At 35.8% G+C, this 18220-nt stretch overlaps 1 protein-coding gene across 1 annotated transcript in view; it reads right to left on the bottom strand.

Annotated features, from left to right (window-relative positions):
* Window positions 1-18220, bottom strand: part of FAM117B (family with sequence similarity 117 member B) — an 85850-nt gene that overhangs the window by 31129 nt on the left and 36501 nt on the right. The window contains exon 2 of the mRNA XM_082840861.1: window positions 4831-4982. Coding sequence (XP_082696987.1) covers window positions 4831-4982 — 152 coding nt within the window. The remainder of the gene's footprint in view (window positions 1-4830; window positions 4983-18220) is intronic.

The raw sequence follows: 18220 nt of genomic DNA, 5'->3' as shown, positions 1-18220 counted from the left end.
TTTATTCTTTTTGATGTGATGGTAAGTGGGATTGTTTCCTTAATTTCTCTTTCTGATCTTTCATTGTTAGTATATAGGAATGCAAGAGATTTCTGTGTATTAATTTTGTATCCTGCAACTTTATCAAATGCATAGATGTAAGACCAGGTACTATAAAACTCTTAGAGGAAAACAAAGGCAGAACACTCTCTGACATAAATCGCAGCAAGATCTTTTTTGATCCACCTCCTAATGTGAAAATAAAAACAAAAACGGGACCTAATGAAACTTCAAAGCTTTTGCACAGCAAAGGAAACCATAAACAAAACAAAAAGACAACGCACAGAATGGGAGAAAATATTTGCAAATGAAGTGACTGACAAGGGATTAATCTCCAAAACATACAAACAGCAGCTCAATATCCGAAAAAAAAAAAGGAAACCCCATCTAAAAATGGGCAGAAGACCTAAATAGACATTTCTCCAAACAAGATATACAGATGGCCAAGAGGCACATGAAAAGATGCTCAATGTCACTAATTATCAGAGAAATGCAAACCAAAACTATAATAAGGTATCACTTCACACCAGTCAGAATGGCCATCATCAAGAAATCTACAAACAGTAAATGCTGGAGAGGGTGTGGAGAAAAGGGAACCCTCCTACATTGTTGGTGGTAATGTAAATTGGTACAGCCACTATGGAGAACATAATGGAGGTTCCTTAAAAAACTAAAAATAGAGCTACCATATGATCCAGCAAAACCAATCCTGGGCATATATCTGGAGAAAACCATAATTCGAAAAGATACATGTACCCCAGTGTTCATTGCAGCATACAAGCACTATTTACAATAGCCAGGATATGGAAGCAACCTAAATGTCCATCAATGGAGGAATGGACAAAGAAGACGTGATACATATATGCAATGGAATATTATTCAGCCATAAAAAAAGAATGAAATAATGCCATGTGCACTGACACAGATGGACCTAGAGATTGTCATACTGAGCAAAGTAAGTCAGACAGAGAAAGGCAAATATCATATGATATCGCTTATATGTGGAATCTAAAAAAATGGTGCAAACGAACCTACTTACAAAACAGAAACAGAGTCACCGATATAGAAAACAAACTTATGGTTACCAAGGGGCATGGGGGGGAGGGAAAAATTGGGAGATTGGGATTGACATATGCACACTACTATATACAAAACATAACTAATAAGAACCTACTATATAGCACAGGGAACTCTACTCAGTACTCTGTAATGACCTATATGGGAAGAGAATCTAAAAAAGAGTGGATATATGTATATGTATAACTGAGTCACATTGTTGTACAGCAGAAACACAACATTAAAAATCAACTATACTCCAATAAAAATTAATTAAAAAATAAATATGGTTAAAGAAAAAAGTATTAGACCAACAAATAAATGCAGGAAGTATGACAATAGAGTTAGAAAATCATCATTTGGAACTACTACAGTAATTGTTGATTCAAGCAAGAATCATCAACGAATGCCAAAACCAATGCATGAAAGCTTGTTGGGGAACAGGATATTTACAGTCTCAAATATTTCCCCACAGACTATGTACATACAGTTACAAAGATAATCTGGTGGGTCAAACTTAACATTACTGACATCGGGCACCTCTTGATGCACATGCACAGAGAGGAACACACAACACATATAGTACTCCTGCCAAAAATGTTATTACTGAATCTAACAGTTTAAAAAACAGATAAACACAGGCTAAGAAGATTCAACAAAAATACTAGCTTGCATTCTTAAAAATATCAATGTCATGAAAGACAAAGAAAAGCTGAGAAACTGTTCCAGATTAAAGGATTCTAAAGAAACCTGATATCTAAATGCCACCTGTGCTCCTTCACTGGGTCCTAGCTTACGGGAGAAACTTCTACAGATAACATCATTGGGGAAACCGAAAAAAAAATGTGTCTATGTATATCACATATTAAATAGTAGCATTGTATCAATGTTAAATCTCCTGAATTTGATAATTACTTTGGTAATAGTTTTTAAATCTTTGTTCATATACATCCTGAAGTATTTGAGAAGAGTCAGAATTTCTGTAAATTATAAACAATTAGCAAATAATAACAACAGTAATAATAACAATTATATATACACAAAGAAAACAAAATATGCAAAAATGTTTATTGGTAAACATAGGTGAGGAGTATAGGGTGTTCAATCTACTACTCTTGGGACTCTTCTATAAACTTGGGATTTTTCCCCAAATAAAAATTTTTACAAATTAGAGAAATTACTAAAGATATTAATTTTAAGTATAAAAATTCAAGGAAAAGCAAAGGAATATAAAAGTCTCCTATAGATTTAAGAACAAATTAAAGATGAGAACAAGAATATTAGTTGGTAAGGTAAAAATAAGCATAAAGAGCAAAAGACAGCTTTGTTAATTTCAGTGATAAGATGTTCAGGCAGGAAAAAATACTCGGCAAAATCATTAATTTTACTTAAACTGCTACTTCAAAAGATAATTGCTTTCTTTGTTCAACTAAGAAGCTGTGCCTTTATTATAAGACACTCAGGTATTAATAAAAAGTAAAATTGAGTTTTAATTAAGCATGTTTCAATTTTGTTCAATTTTACATTGTATACTGGAAAGCTATTATGCATCTTCTAATGTATCAGGCACTAGACTAGGTACTGAAGTTAGAGTTTTTATTCTGAAAGAGTTTTTTCTAGGACAGAAGGAATAAATAGCCAATTATGATATGTGATGACTGAGGTTCCCTAAGAAAGGCACCTAATCCAGACCTGGAAGGACAGGGAAAGTAGGTAGGCAAGGTTCTATAGGATCGGGGGAGGCTGCTATAAGCATCAGAGTGTAAGCTGTCCAGGCAAATGGTGGGAAAGCGTTCCAAACAAAAGAAAAAACAGGAACACCAGTCAAGTGGTAGCCAGAGCTAGGTCACAGCAACTTGTCCACAGCTGTGGTCACAGCCACAGCTGGGTCACAGTAACTCAAAAGACTTACTGAACTGCTTCTACAGATCAAGGGGCTCCCAACGGCTTATAAGAATGTATATTCTTACCGGTAAGACAAAATATCTCAACACACTGAACCTGAAACTACAGAGCAAAGAAAGAGGGTTGCAGAAATGTTCAAGGAAATGCACCCATACTAATTTAAACACGACCTGTGGATTAAGCAGAAAGCAAGTAGAGACTGTATTCATTTCCGTTTTTAAAAAAAGTTTATATTGGAGCATAGCTAACTAACAATGTTGTGTTAGTTTTTAATTTTATATTGGAGCGTAGCTGATTAACAATATTGTGTACAGCAAAGTGATTCAGTTATACATATACATGTATCTAGTCTTTTTCAAATTCTACTGTATAACACAGGGAATGCTGCTCAATATTCTGTAATAACCAAAGTGGGAAAAGAATTTGTATTCATTTTCTATACAACATGCCCTAATCTCAGCAAAGTTACAGATTTTGAATAAATGCAGAGTTCTACAGAACTCTTCGGTTTAAAAAGTCACAATTTCAGAAAAGATTCATTACTTTTAATGAGTACAGACTCTGCATTTTCATTTCCGTAGATGCAACTGGAGTATAACCCTCAAGGTAATTTCGAATCCCAAGCATCTACCCTAACAATGGGGCTCAGTTTCAAGAGTAACAGAAAACAAACTAAGTCCACCAGGAACATCTGGAATTCTAGAAACCAGCATGTAAATCCAAAAAACACTGCAAAGTGTATTTACTTGGTCTTGTAAAAGGATATTCTCTCACAAAGTGCTGAGATCAAGCAACAATCAGTGATGTAAATTTGAAGGCTAAATCAAGATGTACCTTAGCTGATTTTCAACAATCAGTATAAAGAATCTTTTAACTCTTTAAATGATTTTCTTTCTTCACTAGCCATAAAACTTTAACTGTTCTGCTCATTCAGTCCTTTGCAAATATTCCTTGAGTGCTTACTCCATCAGGTACAGTACTAAGTCCTGAGGATGAAAATACAGAAATGAACAAGCCAGACACAGTTTCTGCCTTCATGGGAGCACCATCTAATGAATATGAGAAACATTAAATAAATGACTGGACAAATATTTAATATTTAACTGAGACGCATCATCAACTGGCTCTATGATTTTGGACTTCAGTTTCCTCATCTGTAAGACTAGGAGGTACATCAAATGATCTCTTAAGACTTTTTTAATTAAAACTTTTTATAAATTTAAAAGTACAAAACTTTGCTTCCAGAGTCCCTTTGTCGAATATTTACATTTACAGACTCTACCAGCAATAGCATATAATCCCCATCTTGCAACACACGAAGATTTTTGAGCACAAAAAAAAATATAAGGTTGGACGGAAACTAAAGTAATCTTTACTGTAACAGATTTTTAAGTCCAAATTCCATATATTAAATATCTTGTGATGTTCTGAACTGACTATAAAGAGTACGTGGGAGGGGAATTCCCTGCCAGTCCAGTGGTTAGGACTCTGCACTTTCACTCTCGGGGCCCAGGTTTGATCTCCAGTTGGGGAACTAAGCCACAGGCAAAAAAAAAAAAAGTAAGTGGGAGAAAAGTATGTGCATATATTATCTGTATGTATCGGAATTACTTTGGGTACTGTTTAAAATGCACATTCCCAAGCCTCAACCAAAACCTACTAGAGAATATCTGAAGGTCAAGCCTGGGGATCTGGACTCTTGATAAGCTTCCCAGATAATGCTAATACACACTAATATTTTACAAATTTGAGCACAGAGTAGAACAAATAATATTATGAGAAATGGTTTCAGAGTGAAACACTTCAAGATAAGAACTGTAATAACCCTACCTGTGTGGCCTTGTCCCGCATGCAAGGAGCAGCTTGCCCATGACCATCACGAGGCCAGTGCCCTGCAAGGTACGGCGCAGCAAGTGTATCCAGGGAAGAGGTACGGCGGATGATGCTAGAGGGGCTGGAGGAAGGCGGTCTTGCTTTGTCACCTAGAATTAAGACAAATACATTTATTTTAAAAATAGATTAGGGGCTTCCCTGGTGGCGCAGTGGTTGAGAGTCCGCCTGCCAAGGCAGGGGACACGGGTTCGTGCCCCGGTCCGGGAAGATCTCACATGCCGCGGAGCAGCTGGGCCCGTGAGCCATGGCCTCTCAGCCTGCGCATCCGGAGACTGTGCTCCGCAACAGGAGAGGCCACAACAGCGAGAGGCCCGCGTCCGCAAAAAAAAAAAAAAGAGAGAGAGAGAGATAAAAATAGATTAGGAAGGAAACAAAGTAGAAACTAAGTAGAGGTTCTCTAACTTAAATACAAAAAGTGAGTAATAAAAAGAATAAGCTCTTGATTCACACAAACTTTGATGAATCTCCAGAGAATTATACTGAGTAAAAATAGTCAATCTCAAATGGTTACCTGATGTATGACTTCATTTGTACAACATTTTTGAAATGAGGAACTTTTAGAAATGGAAGAAAGATCAGTGGTTGCCAGGGGTCCACTAATAGATAGGGGAGGGAAGGTGAAGTGGCAGGAGAGAAGTAGGTGTTATAAAAGGGCAACATGCAGGACCCTGGTGATAGGGAACTATTCAATATCTTGACTGTGGTGGTGAATGTACAAACATACAAAGGAGATTAAGCAGTATAGAATTCAACACACACACACAGAAATAAGTACAACTGAAGAAATCTGAATAAGAGTAGTGGATTGTACAATGTCAAAATACTATAGAGTTCTACAAAATGTTATCACTGGAGAAAAAAGGGCAAAGTGTACAAAAGATCTCCACATTATTTCTTACAACTACAATCATCTCTACAGAAAAAAAAAAGAAAATAATACAAATGTATATCTATCCATTTAAAAAATGTTCATCTTGGTTTTAAGATTAAGTAGGTATAATATGTAAAATACTCATTTATCATTATACCACCTATACTCAAAAGGATATAAGGCAGCTAAGATAAAGTTACAGGTGAAATTCCATTTTAATTAGCTCTGTAAGGCACATATCTTAATTTTTGTTATAATAAATAGACTGTTAAGAAACCATACTAACCAGCCTATAGGAGCTATACGTAAAGCCACATATGCAAATATATTTTCCATTTCAAGCTACAGGATATGTATTTAGATATAAGCCAAAAATAAAAACTAAAAACAAAACAAAAAAGAACTAGAGGTAATGGGAAGTTAGAGGTGATGTATAAAAAAGAGTCTCATATCTCCATTTTTTTTTTTTTGGAAGGGAGAAGGCAATAGGCTTAGGTAATTTATGCTTTAAAAATTAAAAAATTAAGGGACTTCCCTGGTGGTCCAGTGGTTAAGACTCTGTGCTTCCACTGCAGGGGGCATGGGTTCAATCCCTGGTTGGGGAACTAAGATCCCACATGCCGTGCGGCACAGCCAAAATAATAAATTAAAATAAAAAATTAAGGGGTTTAAAAATATCAAATATATGCATGAGTAGGATTATAATATTATCACTCTAGCTTTATATGGTAACAAATACCTTGTTCTTCTTAAGGCCATATATGAAAACACTTTATGACACCTCTCTTCTACTTATTTCTTAATAAGGGTCTTATATAGTTACAAGTATAAAAGTTCAGTTGCTGGTTATGTGACCCAAATAACAAAAGATTCAATTCCACCAAGATAATACTTTTAGCAGCTGTGTCGCTGATAATCATAAAAGTTGTTTCACAAGATGTTCCTCAGATACATAATTTGCTTTCAAAATGGCACAACTATTTCACTACAACAATGCCTAATTGTTCCAAATGTTAACCATCTCTGCATACAGTCTTCCTCTTACAGTTAAACACAAAATAATTACAGTACATACCCATAAGTTCAAGGAAGCATGTACCCACATTATTAACTGTGACAAGTGAAAAGCAATAAATATACATGTTCACTATTTTTCCTCTAACTAAAAAATTAATCTCTACTGGGACAGTCACAAGAAGATTGTTCTTGGGCACACACACACAAAAAAGGCACACACACTATGTAAACTGGTGTATATTCGTTAAAATCAAATTGTTAAAAGCTGTCTGACACTTTTCTTCCCTGACTATAACATTGCTTCAGCCACCCACCAGTGCACTGATCAAATAGATCTTACTAACAGGTCTGATTCCATTTTCAAGATTTTAAATTATCCAAGTGCCAACTTTTCAACCAGGCCTCCTAAGACCATTAGATTTTCTATAACAAAATGGAGAACAGAAAAGTTATACATGGTCACATGTAAAAATACTAAACATTTTCTCTTTTGAACTCCCTTCATTTAGACATTTTTAAGGGTCTGTGAGCCAGCGCTAAGCCCTAGAAATTAAAAATACTAAGTTACAGCCTGCCATAAAGAACACAGAGTGTACATCTAGCTTGTCATCATTCCATTTCAATCCAAGTTCCCAAAATTGACAAGATTTGGTGCCTAATTATGAGGGAGTTTAAGGGAAGGGAGGGAGCCTCAAAGAGTCAAAGATGACTCAAAGAATCCCAACCTACATGAACAAAGGCTGTATTTACCAGGAAGTCCAGAGGAAGAAACTCTTTGACAGCTAACAAGATCCTTCATGATCTGACTTCTCCAGGCTTCCTTTCTTGCCTACACTGCCTCAAATCCCGATCACGCTGAACGACCTGCAGTTCCCAACATGTACCAGACCCTGTATGCCTACAGGCTTTTGCCTCTGCCTACATAATCCTCATATCCCTCTCCTGGGTTTGGCTAATTCATGTTTAATCTTTCAAACTGCAGTCTGGATGTCTGAACTGAAATTGAAAATTCAGTACAAATGTTTCCTCTGGAAAATCTTACTTGAACAGCCACTCAAACCCCCAAGAAACACATCAACACCTGGGTCAAAAGCCCTCCTGTGTGCTGCCATAGCACGGTTCACTGAAATGGTCTCTTGACTGTCCCGGTGCTCTAGGAGACAGTGAGATTTTGAAGGGCAGGAATTTTACTTCCACCCCCAATCGAATGATTAAAATAATACCTGACATATACGAAGAGAATGACTTCTAATGTTTCTATCAGCAAGGGCAGGTGCATGCAATAAATTCAGATACTCTTTTGTTAACCCAAAGTAAATCAACAAAAACTAATACTGCATGGTATCACTTATATGTAGAATCTTTTTTCAAAAATCAAACTCATAGAAACAGAGAGTAGGAAAAGTGATTGCCAGGGGTATGGGAAAAACAGGGAAAGGCTGATGAAAGGGTATAAAGTTTCAGCTATAAGATGAATAAATAAGGTCTGAGGTGTAAATGTATAACATGGTGACTACAGTTGATAACACTATATTGTGTAAGGGAAATCTGCTAAGAGAGCAGAACTTAAATGTTCTCTCACACAAACAAAAAAAGATAGATATGTGCGGTGATGGATGTGTTAATGAACTAGATGGGAGAAATCTTTTCACAGTGCTTACATATATTAAATCCTTATGAGGTACGCTTTATATATCTTACAATTTTATTTATCAATTATACCTAAACAAAGCAGAGAAAAAGTAAATCAAAACAACAGAAGTTGGGCTTCCCTGGTGGCGCAGTGGTTGAGAGTCCACCTGCCGATGCAGGGGACGCGGGTTTGTGCCCCGGTCCGGGAAGATCCCACATGCTGCGGAGCAGCTGGGCCCGTGAGCCATGGCCGCTGAGCCTGCGCGTCTGGAGCCTGTGCTCCGCAACGGGAGAGGCCACAACAGTGAGAGGCCCGCGTACCGCAAAAACAAACAAACAAACAAAAAAGCAGAAGTTTAAACTTGACTTTGTTCTTTAAAAATCAAGTCTTAAAAGAAGTTAGCTACAGCTGGGTGTGGCATTAAAAATTTCAGTCAATGCCCTGGGCTCTGGAGTTCAGAACTCCCCAACCATCTGCACCAGTTCAGCTAGTTCCTGGGTAACTTCAATGGCAGTAGTAGAGCATCCCAAACCATGGCCCTTAGGTATTACATTACAAAGGTTCTACAGACCTTGTTAGATTTAGGTATTTGCAGAAATTGATCAGGTACTGGCTTAAAAGCTATATTTCTTGCTATCCACAAAGTCATTTAACAAGCAGAAGGGATAAACTAGACATATGCATTTGTTCGGAAAGGGGAAAAAAATCTTTCCTTCTTCATGTATAAAAATGATAAATACTTAGTATAAAGAAAACTAACAGTATTTAAAAAAAAACACACAAAAAATCCCAATAGGCCACCACTCAAGAGATAACCGTTTTAATGAGTATTTATTTTCCAGAAATCTGTCTACACTTACACAGACGTACAATTTTATATAAATGAGGTCCCATTAGGCATGCTATTACTTATTGTTCAGAAAGAAAAAGGGCATGTCGAGGACCTATTGCCACTGTAATAAATATGAATCTACAATACATCACCATTTTTTAAAATTAATTAATTAATTTATTTATTTTGGCTGTGTTGGGTCTTCGTTGCCGCGCACCGGCTTTCTCTAGTTGCGGCAAGTGGGATCTACTCTTTGTTGCGTTGCGTGGGCTTTTCATTAGCGGTGGCTTCTCTTGTTGTGGAGCACAAGCTCTAGGCGCACGGGCATCAGTAGCTGCGGCACATGGGCTCAGTAGTTGTAGCTCACGGGCTCTAGAGCGCAGGCTCAGTACCTGTGGCGCATGGGCTTAGTTGCTCCGCGGCATGTGGGATCTTCCCGTACCAGGGCTCAAACCCGTGTCCCCTGCATTGGCAGGCGGATTCCCAACCACTGCGCCACCAGGTAAGTCCCCACATCACCATTTTTAATAGCTGAATAGTATCCTATTGAATGGATACATCATAACTTAATCCCATATTGATGGACATTTTCAATGGCAGATATATACCCTTTTATGTTTACTTAATTATCTCAATTTTTTTTTTCCCCAAAAGGATGTAGTTTATTCACATTCTGGCAAAAACATTTCAGGAATAAAATAAGTGGGTAAAAAGAAGAGCCAAGGGCTTCCCTGGTCCATGTCCCCTGCATTGGCAGGCAGATTTGTAACCACTGCGCCACCAGGGAAGCCCCCTCTGAAGTATATTTTGTCAATTTTTTCCAATCTTCCCAAAGATTAAAAATATCATTTTATTTACATTTCAATTATTGACTTCTATGATATTAATTTTACTGGCAATTTATATTTCTTTTTACATTACTAGTATTTTTAAAATATTAATCATAATCTCTTTTCTTAATCTTAAGGAGATCTTTCCTTCTGATGAAGAAAATTTTTTTGGCTGTGCTGTGTGACTTGTAGGAGGGATCTTAGTTCCCCGACCAGGGACTGAACTCAGGTCCTCCGCAGTGAAAGCAGCAGTGAAAGCACAGAGTCCCAACCACTGGACCACCAGGAAATTCCCAAGGATCATTTAAATTGTGGGAGATTCCTTTGATTTCATTTTAGCTTCCTTTTCTTTTATTAAATTCTAGTAAAATTCAACGTAGCTGATTTTTATCTTAATTAGCACACACAGTATGATTAAATTCTTATAAAAGTATATGCCTATTCATCCACTGTCTAAACTTCCTCCTCCTACACACACACTTAAAATGTCTCTGGAAAGAAATATAAAAAACCAATGACAACGGCTACTTCCAGAAAGGGGAACTGGATGGCTGGCAGACAAAGAGGTACAAGGGAGATATTTCACTGTCTTTCTAATTATACCTTTTAAATTTTACATGTGAACTTATTACCTATATTTTAAAAACTCATATTCTTTGATTCAACAACTCTCTATCTAGGCATGTAAACAGAATAATTAAATGTGGAAAAGGGCTTTAAATTCAAAGACATTCATAACATTTGCAATAGTAAATACCATAAATAATATGTCCAAAATTGGAGGTTAAGGAAATGGATGGAAAATATATAATGGAATATTAGAGATATTAAAAACTATGTTTTGAAATGATAAACTTACATGACAACTTATTTATAATCTATTAAGAGAAATATAGGAAAAAATATGTGTTTCCGTAATTTATTTCTAATTTCGTATCTTCTTCGGTTATTTCCATGTTTCTTCTTCAGTTAACTTTTCAATTAAGTTTTCAATGAAACATTAACAGATAGCATAATGAATAACTGTTGCAGGCATAGCAGTACCAAATTAATAAATTAACCCTAATAAGAACTAAATGATTAATTTAATCAAACTGATTTCCTATAGACATGGTATCAAAAAAGGTCTAGGCATTTAAAAATCTAATTAAATTTAAAAATCTAATTTACAATAGCCAGGACATGGAAGCAACCTACATGTTCATCGACAGAGGAATGGATAAAGAAGATGTGGCACATATATACAATGGAATATTACTCAGCCATAAAAAAGAATGAAATAATGCCATTTTTAGCAACATGGATGGTCCTAGAGATTGTCATACTGAGTGAAGCAAGGCAGACACAGAAAAGACAAATACCATATGATATTGCTTGTATGTGGAATCTTAAAAAAGGGTACAAATGAACTTATCTACAAAACAGAAATAGAGTTACAGATGTAGAAAACAAACTTATGGTTACTGGGAGTAAGTGGGGGAGAGGGATAAATTGGAAGATTGGGATTGACATATACACATTACTATATATAAAATAGATAACTAATAAGGACATACTGTATAACACAGGGAACTCTACTCAATACTCTGTAATGGCCTATATGGGAAAAAGAATCTAAAAGAGTGGATATATGTATAACTGAGTCACTTTGCTGTACAGCAGAAACTAACACAACATTAAAAATCAACTACATGCCAACAAAATTTTTTTTAAAAATCTATTTAGTAATTATTCTTTTGTTAAACATGAGGTTTAATTTACGTAAAATTAACCCTTTTTTAGTGTACAATTTTGAAAAGTTTTGAAAAATAAATATACCCATTTAATCACCATCACAATCAAGATCTAGAATATTGCCATTACCCTAAAATGATTCCTCATGCTCCTTTGATGTCAACCTCTCCACCCTTGGGCTGAGGTCAACTCTGACCTGTTCTCTTGTCAGAGGTAAGTTTTGCCTTTTTTAAAATGTCATATAAATGTAATCATATAGTATATACTCTTTTGTGTCTGACTTCTTTCACTCAGTACAATGCCTGTGAGATTCATCCTTTTCTGTATTAGCAGTTCATTCCTTTCTACTATTGCTGAAGAGTACTTCATTGAATGGAAATACATGATGGTTACTTTTTTTTTTTTTTTTTTTTTTTTTTTGGTGGTACACAGGCCTCTCACTGTTGTGGCCTCTACCGTTGTGGAGCACAGGCTCCAGACGCGCAGGCTCAGTGGCCATGGCCCACGGGCCCAGCCGCTCTGCGACATGTGGGATCTTCCCAGACCAGGGCATGAACTCGTGTCCGCTGCATCGGCAGGTGGACTCTCAACCACTGTGCCACCAGGGAAGCCCCATGATGGTTACTTTTATGTCAACTTGACCGGGCCATGGGGTGCCCAGATAGGTGGTTAAACATTATTCTGGGTGTGTCTGAGAGGGTGTTTCTGGATGAGACTAATATTTGAATTGCTGGACTAAGTAAAGCAGATTGCCCTCCCCAACATGTATAAGCCTCATCCAATTCACAGGAGACCTGAATAGAAAAAGGTTGGGTAAGGGAAAATCTGCTCTCTCCCTGCATGACTGCCTTCAAGCCAGGACACTGGTCTTCTGCCTTCAGACTCGGACTCAGACTCAGACTCAGCACCAGTTCTCCTGGTTCTCAGGCCTTTGGACTCAGACTGGAACTATATCACTGACACTTCTGGGTTTCCAGCTTGCAGACTGTGGATGGTGGCACTTCTCAACCTCCATAACCACGTGAGCCAATTCCTTATAATAAATCCCTAACTATCTATCTACCTACCTCTCTCTCTATCTAATGTGTCAATAGGATGTAAATATATATTGATATATATATGATACATACAATATACACTGTATATCCTATCAGTTATGTTTCTCTGGAGAACCCAGACAAATGCAATATACTACAATTTGGTTATCCAATTGCCTGTTGATGGACATTTGGGTTGCTTCCTGTGTTTCACTATTAAAAATAAAGCATTCCTGGACAAGTCTTTTTGTTGATATATGTTTCCATTTCTCTTGGAGAAATAGTGGAAATGCTGGGTCAAAGGATAGCAGGGTCTCACTTTTTATTTCACTGCCAAAATGTTTTCCAAACTGGTTGTACCATTTTACATTCCAACCAAGAGTACATAAGAGTTGCATTTACTCACACCCTCATCAACATTTAGTATTGTGAGGTTTTTTTCCATTTTAGTTATTCTAGTAAATGTGTAAAGATATCTCACTGTGGCTTTAAATTACATTTCCCCAATGACTAATAAGATTGAGCACTTTTAAGTGCTTTTTGGCCGTTCATATGTCTTCTTTGGTGAGGTGTCTGATCAAATCCATTGTCCCTTTTTTAATTTGGTGATTTGTCTCAAACTGGACTCATGTATTCTGGATGCAAGTCCTTTGTCAAATATATGTATGTGAGCATTTGTGCCTAGTCTGAGGTGTGTTTTAATTTTAATAATGTTTTCTGAAAAGCAATTTTTAATTTCAATATTATACAATTTATCAACTACTTCTATTAGTAGTTTGTGTGTTAATAGTTCTTTGTGTCTTAAGAAATCTTTGCCTACCCCAAGATCAAGAAGATTTGCTCCTATGTTTTCTTCCAGACATTTACCAATTTTATCTTTCAAATTTAGATCTTTGATCCATTTAGATTTCATTTTTGTGTATAGTTTGAGGAAAGGGCCAAAGATTACCCCCTCTACCATCTGTTTCAGAACCATCTGTTGAAACTTTACTGAAATGTGTGGGCTATTTCTAGATGTTCTGTTCTACTGATCTCTCTGTTCACAGGCAGTAGAGTATAAGCTTGTCAACTGTAATTATTATTTTTCACTATTGTTTTGACTATTTGCGTTTCAACATAAATTTTAGGTCTTTGCATTTTCATGTAAATTTTAGGTTTAATAATAAAAAATATATGTATACATATTTTTTCGTATAAATTTTAGGACCAGAATGGCAGTTATGAGAGCTGAATCCTTGGTTTGTTCTGATCTTACGAGTGTAAGATATTAGCTGTAGGCTTACATTATACATTTATAGATAATATAATAAAGCTGTCTTTTGTTCCAAAGTTCTCTTCTAGTCCTAGTTTCCTGAGAGTTTTTAACAGGAAAAGATGATGAATTTTGTCAAATACATGTTCTGCATAAACTGAGATAATCACGGTTTTCCTTCTTTGCTCTTAGATAACAGGCTGAAATACAGTTGATTCTCATTACTCATGGTAGTTATGTTCTATAAAGTTGTCGAGAACTCTGAAACAAGTGCTCCTGGGAGAAATACAGGGTTAGACCCCTGCAAGCTTCTGATCACGTTTTCATCAACCAATCAATACATAAACTTGTTTTATGTGTGTTCTGTTTAAAGATGCCTTATTTAATATATATGACTGATTCATTAACATTGAAATCATGGCCAACAGCACTATAATTCAGGCCTGAACAAAATTTATCTAATGTATATTTTCTCCGTAAGACACCTAATCATCTTCTTGTGTTTAGGAACACTAGACAGCACTTCAGCACTACAGTTGAAAGCCATTTTAAAGAAAAAAATCAACAAAAGGAAAAAATGAGAAAAATATGGCACTAAATAGACTGTGAAAAGGGTACTTGTTTACAGTATGAGAGCTGAAAGAAGGCAGAGTGCTTTGTTTGACCCCACTTGAGAATGTACACATTGGGCCACTCAAACTTCTCATGAATGTCTGTGAATGATTGCACAAATATCGTGAGTTTTGATTTTGGAATTACAAATAAATTTTCACTAGTGGGAAAATTTTCAAATATGGATTTGCAAATAATAAGGATTGACCGTATATAGCTAGGTTTTGGGTTTTTTTTTTTTTTACTGCTAAACCAAACTTGTACATTTGGCAGAAATTCCACTTAGTCATGATCTATCGTCGTCATATTTACATTTATATTGCTGGATCAACTTGCTGTATTTTGTTAAAGAGTTTTGTATTTGTATTCATGAAGGATATTGTCATGTATTTTTCTTACAATGTCTTTGTATGGCTTTGGTATTGGGGTAATAATACCTCATGAAATGAGTTGGGAAACGTTATCTTCTATTTTCTGGAAATGTTTAAGGGCAGTTAGTATTATTTATTTCTTAAAAGTTTGATGGAATTCACCATTGAAGCCACCTGGCCTAGAATTTTCTTTATGAGAAGGTTTTAAATTATGAATTCAATTTCTTTAGTAAATATAGGGATAAAGGGACATTCAGATTTTCGATTTTATCTTGTGTCAGCTTTGGTGGTCTCTTTTAAGGAATTTGTCTACTTCCTTTAAGTTGTTGAATTTACTGGCATAAAGTCCACAATGATCCTTTACTATGCTTTTAATTTATATAGTATCTGTAGTAATATCCCCTCTTTCATTCCTGGCATTGGTAATTTGTATCTTTTTTTCCCTTAATCAATCAAACTAAAGGCTTATCATTTTTATTTACCTTTTCAAAGAACGAGATTTTGATTTCACTGATTTTCTCTATTTAGTAGTTTTCTAAATTCACTGATTTCTGCTCTTATCTTTATTTCCTTCCTTCTACTTACCTTGGGTTTAATTTGCTCATCTTATTCTATCTTTTTGAGGTAGAAGCTTAGAAAATTATTGACTTTAGACTTTTCTTCCTTTCTAATATAAAGCATCTTTCAAAGCTATACATTTCCCTTAGCTATATCCCCCAAAATTTATGGTATGTTTTCATTACCACTCAGTTCAAAATATTTTTAAATTTCTCTTGTGATTCTTTGCCCCTTGGATTATTTAGAAATGTTTTTTCAATTTCCAAATGTTTTGGAGAGTTTCCATATATCTTTCTGTTACTGATTTCTAATTTCACTCTCTTTTGATAAGAGAACATATTCTATATGATTTCATTCCTATTAAAGTTAATAAGACTTACTTTATGTCTCAGCATATGGTTTATCTTAGTGAATGTTCCATGTGCAGTGGAAAAGAATGTGTACTATGCTGTTGCTGAGTGCTCTAAAAATGCAAATTAGGTTATATTTGTTGATAATGTTGCTTAAGTCTTCTAACCGCTTACTAATTTTCTGTCTACCTGTACTATTAGTTCTGGGAAAGGAATGTTGACCTCCATTTCATGAATTTTGAAGCTTACTAATGAAAGCATACGCTTAGAATATACCTTCTTGATGAACTGACCCCCCTGACATTATGAAATGTCCCTTTTTCCCTTATTTTTATGTCTACTTTAAATAGTAATCAGTACTCCAGCTTTCTTATATTCAGTTTTGTACAGTACATGTTTTTCCATCATTTTACTTTTAACCTACCTGTTTCTTTATAAAGTCTTTAGCCCACATATCCAGATCTTGCTCTTTCCTAAATCCAGTCTGACAATCTGCATTTTAATTAAAGTGCTTAGACCACTTAATATTGATATAGTCATAGCAATCTACCATCCTGCTATTTTCTATTTGTCCCACCTGTTTTATTTTCTTTTTCCCTCTTTTCCTAAGTAATTTTGGCTTGAGTATTTCTAGTGACTCATATACTCTATTGATACATTAGCTATACTTCTTTTACTTTTTGCTTGGTTGCTCTAGGGTTTCACAAAATGCATCTTATCACAGTCTACCTTCAAATAAAATTACATCACTTTACATATAACATAAGACTCTTAGGAAGGCGATGCTTTCATTGCTGCCTCCTGTCCTTTGAGCTTCTGCTGTCGTATATTTTATGTATACATTTAATATTAATATATGTTGTTACTATTTAGCTTTAACCAATTATCTTCTAAATAAATGATGACAAAAACGTCTTTTATTTACTCATTTACTATTTCTGGTGTTCTTTATTCCCTTGTGTAAATCCAAGTTTTGATCTGTTATCATCTTCTTTCCACATGAAGAACTGCCTTTAATATTTCTTGTAGTTCAAATTTGCTGGCAAAGAATTCTCTCAGATTTTGATGTGTGAAAAAGTATTTGGCCTTCATTTTGAGGGATATTTTTGCTGGGTATAAAATTCTATCTGGGTTTACAGTTTTATCTTTTAGTACTTTAACGGTATCATTCCATTATGTTCTGTAATATATTATTGATATTTCAAGCAAGAAATCTGCTATCTCTTTTTTTTTTTTGCGGTACGCGGGCCTCTCACTGCTGTGGCCTCTCCCGTTGCAGAGCACAGGCTCCGGACGTGCAGGCTCAGTGGCTATGGCTCACAGGCTCAGCCACTCCACGGCACGTGGGATCTTCCCAGACCGGGGCACGAACCCGTGTCCCCTGCATTGGCAGGTGGACTCTCAACCACTATGCCACCAGGGAAGCCCTATCATTTTTTGTTCCTCTGTAATAAAATATTTTTTTCTAGCTGCTTTAAAATTTTTTTTCTCTAACACTGGTTTTCAGCCTTTTAACTATGATGTGCCTTAGTATGGTCATCTTTGTGTTTATTCTGCTTGAAATTATTGAACCTCTTGGATTGGTAGGTTTACAGTATTTATAAAGTTAGGAAATTTTTCAGTCACTATCACTTTAAACTTTTTTTTTTTGCCCTCCCCCTTCTTCTGGGAGTAGAATTAGACCCACACTGTCTCCTAGATCACAAAAGTTCTGTACAGTTTTTTTTTTTAGTTGTTCTTTTCTCTGTGTTTAATTTTTGGGTAGTTTCTTGCTATATCTTCAAGTTCATTGATCTTTTCCTCATCAGATAAGAAACTGCTGTTATCTCCTGTTAATCACAATCAGTGAATTTTTCATTTATTGTGTTTCTCATCTCTGCAAATTACATTGTTTTTAATATTTTCATTTTCTTCTCATTGCATTCATATTTTCTTTTAAATCTCTGAGCATTCTGATCATATTTATAATGCCCATTTAAAAGTTTTTGTCTGCTAAGTCTATCATCTTTGTTATTCTTAGCCTGTTTTCGCTGCCTTAAGTTCTCCTGGTGTTCACATTTTCCTGATTCTAGTAATTTTTTATTGCAAGCTGTACACAGTGTTATACATTTAAGTGCCTGGATTTTGTTATTTTCTTTCTTTCTTTTTTTTTTTTTTTGTGTTACGCGGGCTTCTCACTGCTGTGGCCTCTCCGGCTGCGGAGCACAGGTTCCAGACGCGCAGGCTCAGC

Source organism: Leucopleurus acutus (genome assembly GCF_964270905.1).
Source record: "Leucopleurus acutus genome assembly, chromosome: 6".
NCBI classification, from domain to species: domain Eukaryota; kingdom Metazoa; phylum Chordata; class Mammalia; order Artiodactyla; family Delphinidae; genus Leucopleurus; species Leucopleurus acutus.
The sequence above is the reverse complement of the archived record's forward strand: the minus strand, read 5'-3'. Positions and strand labels throughout refer to the sequence as shown.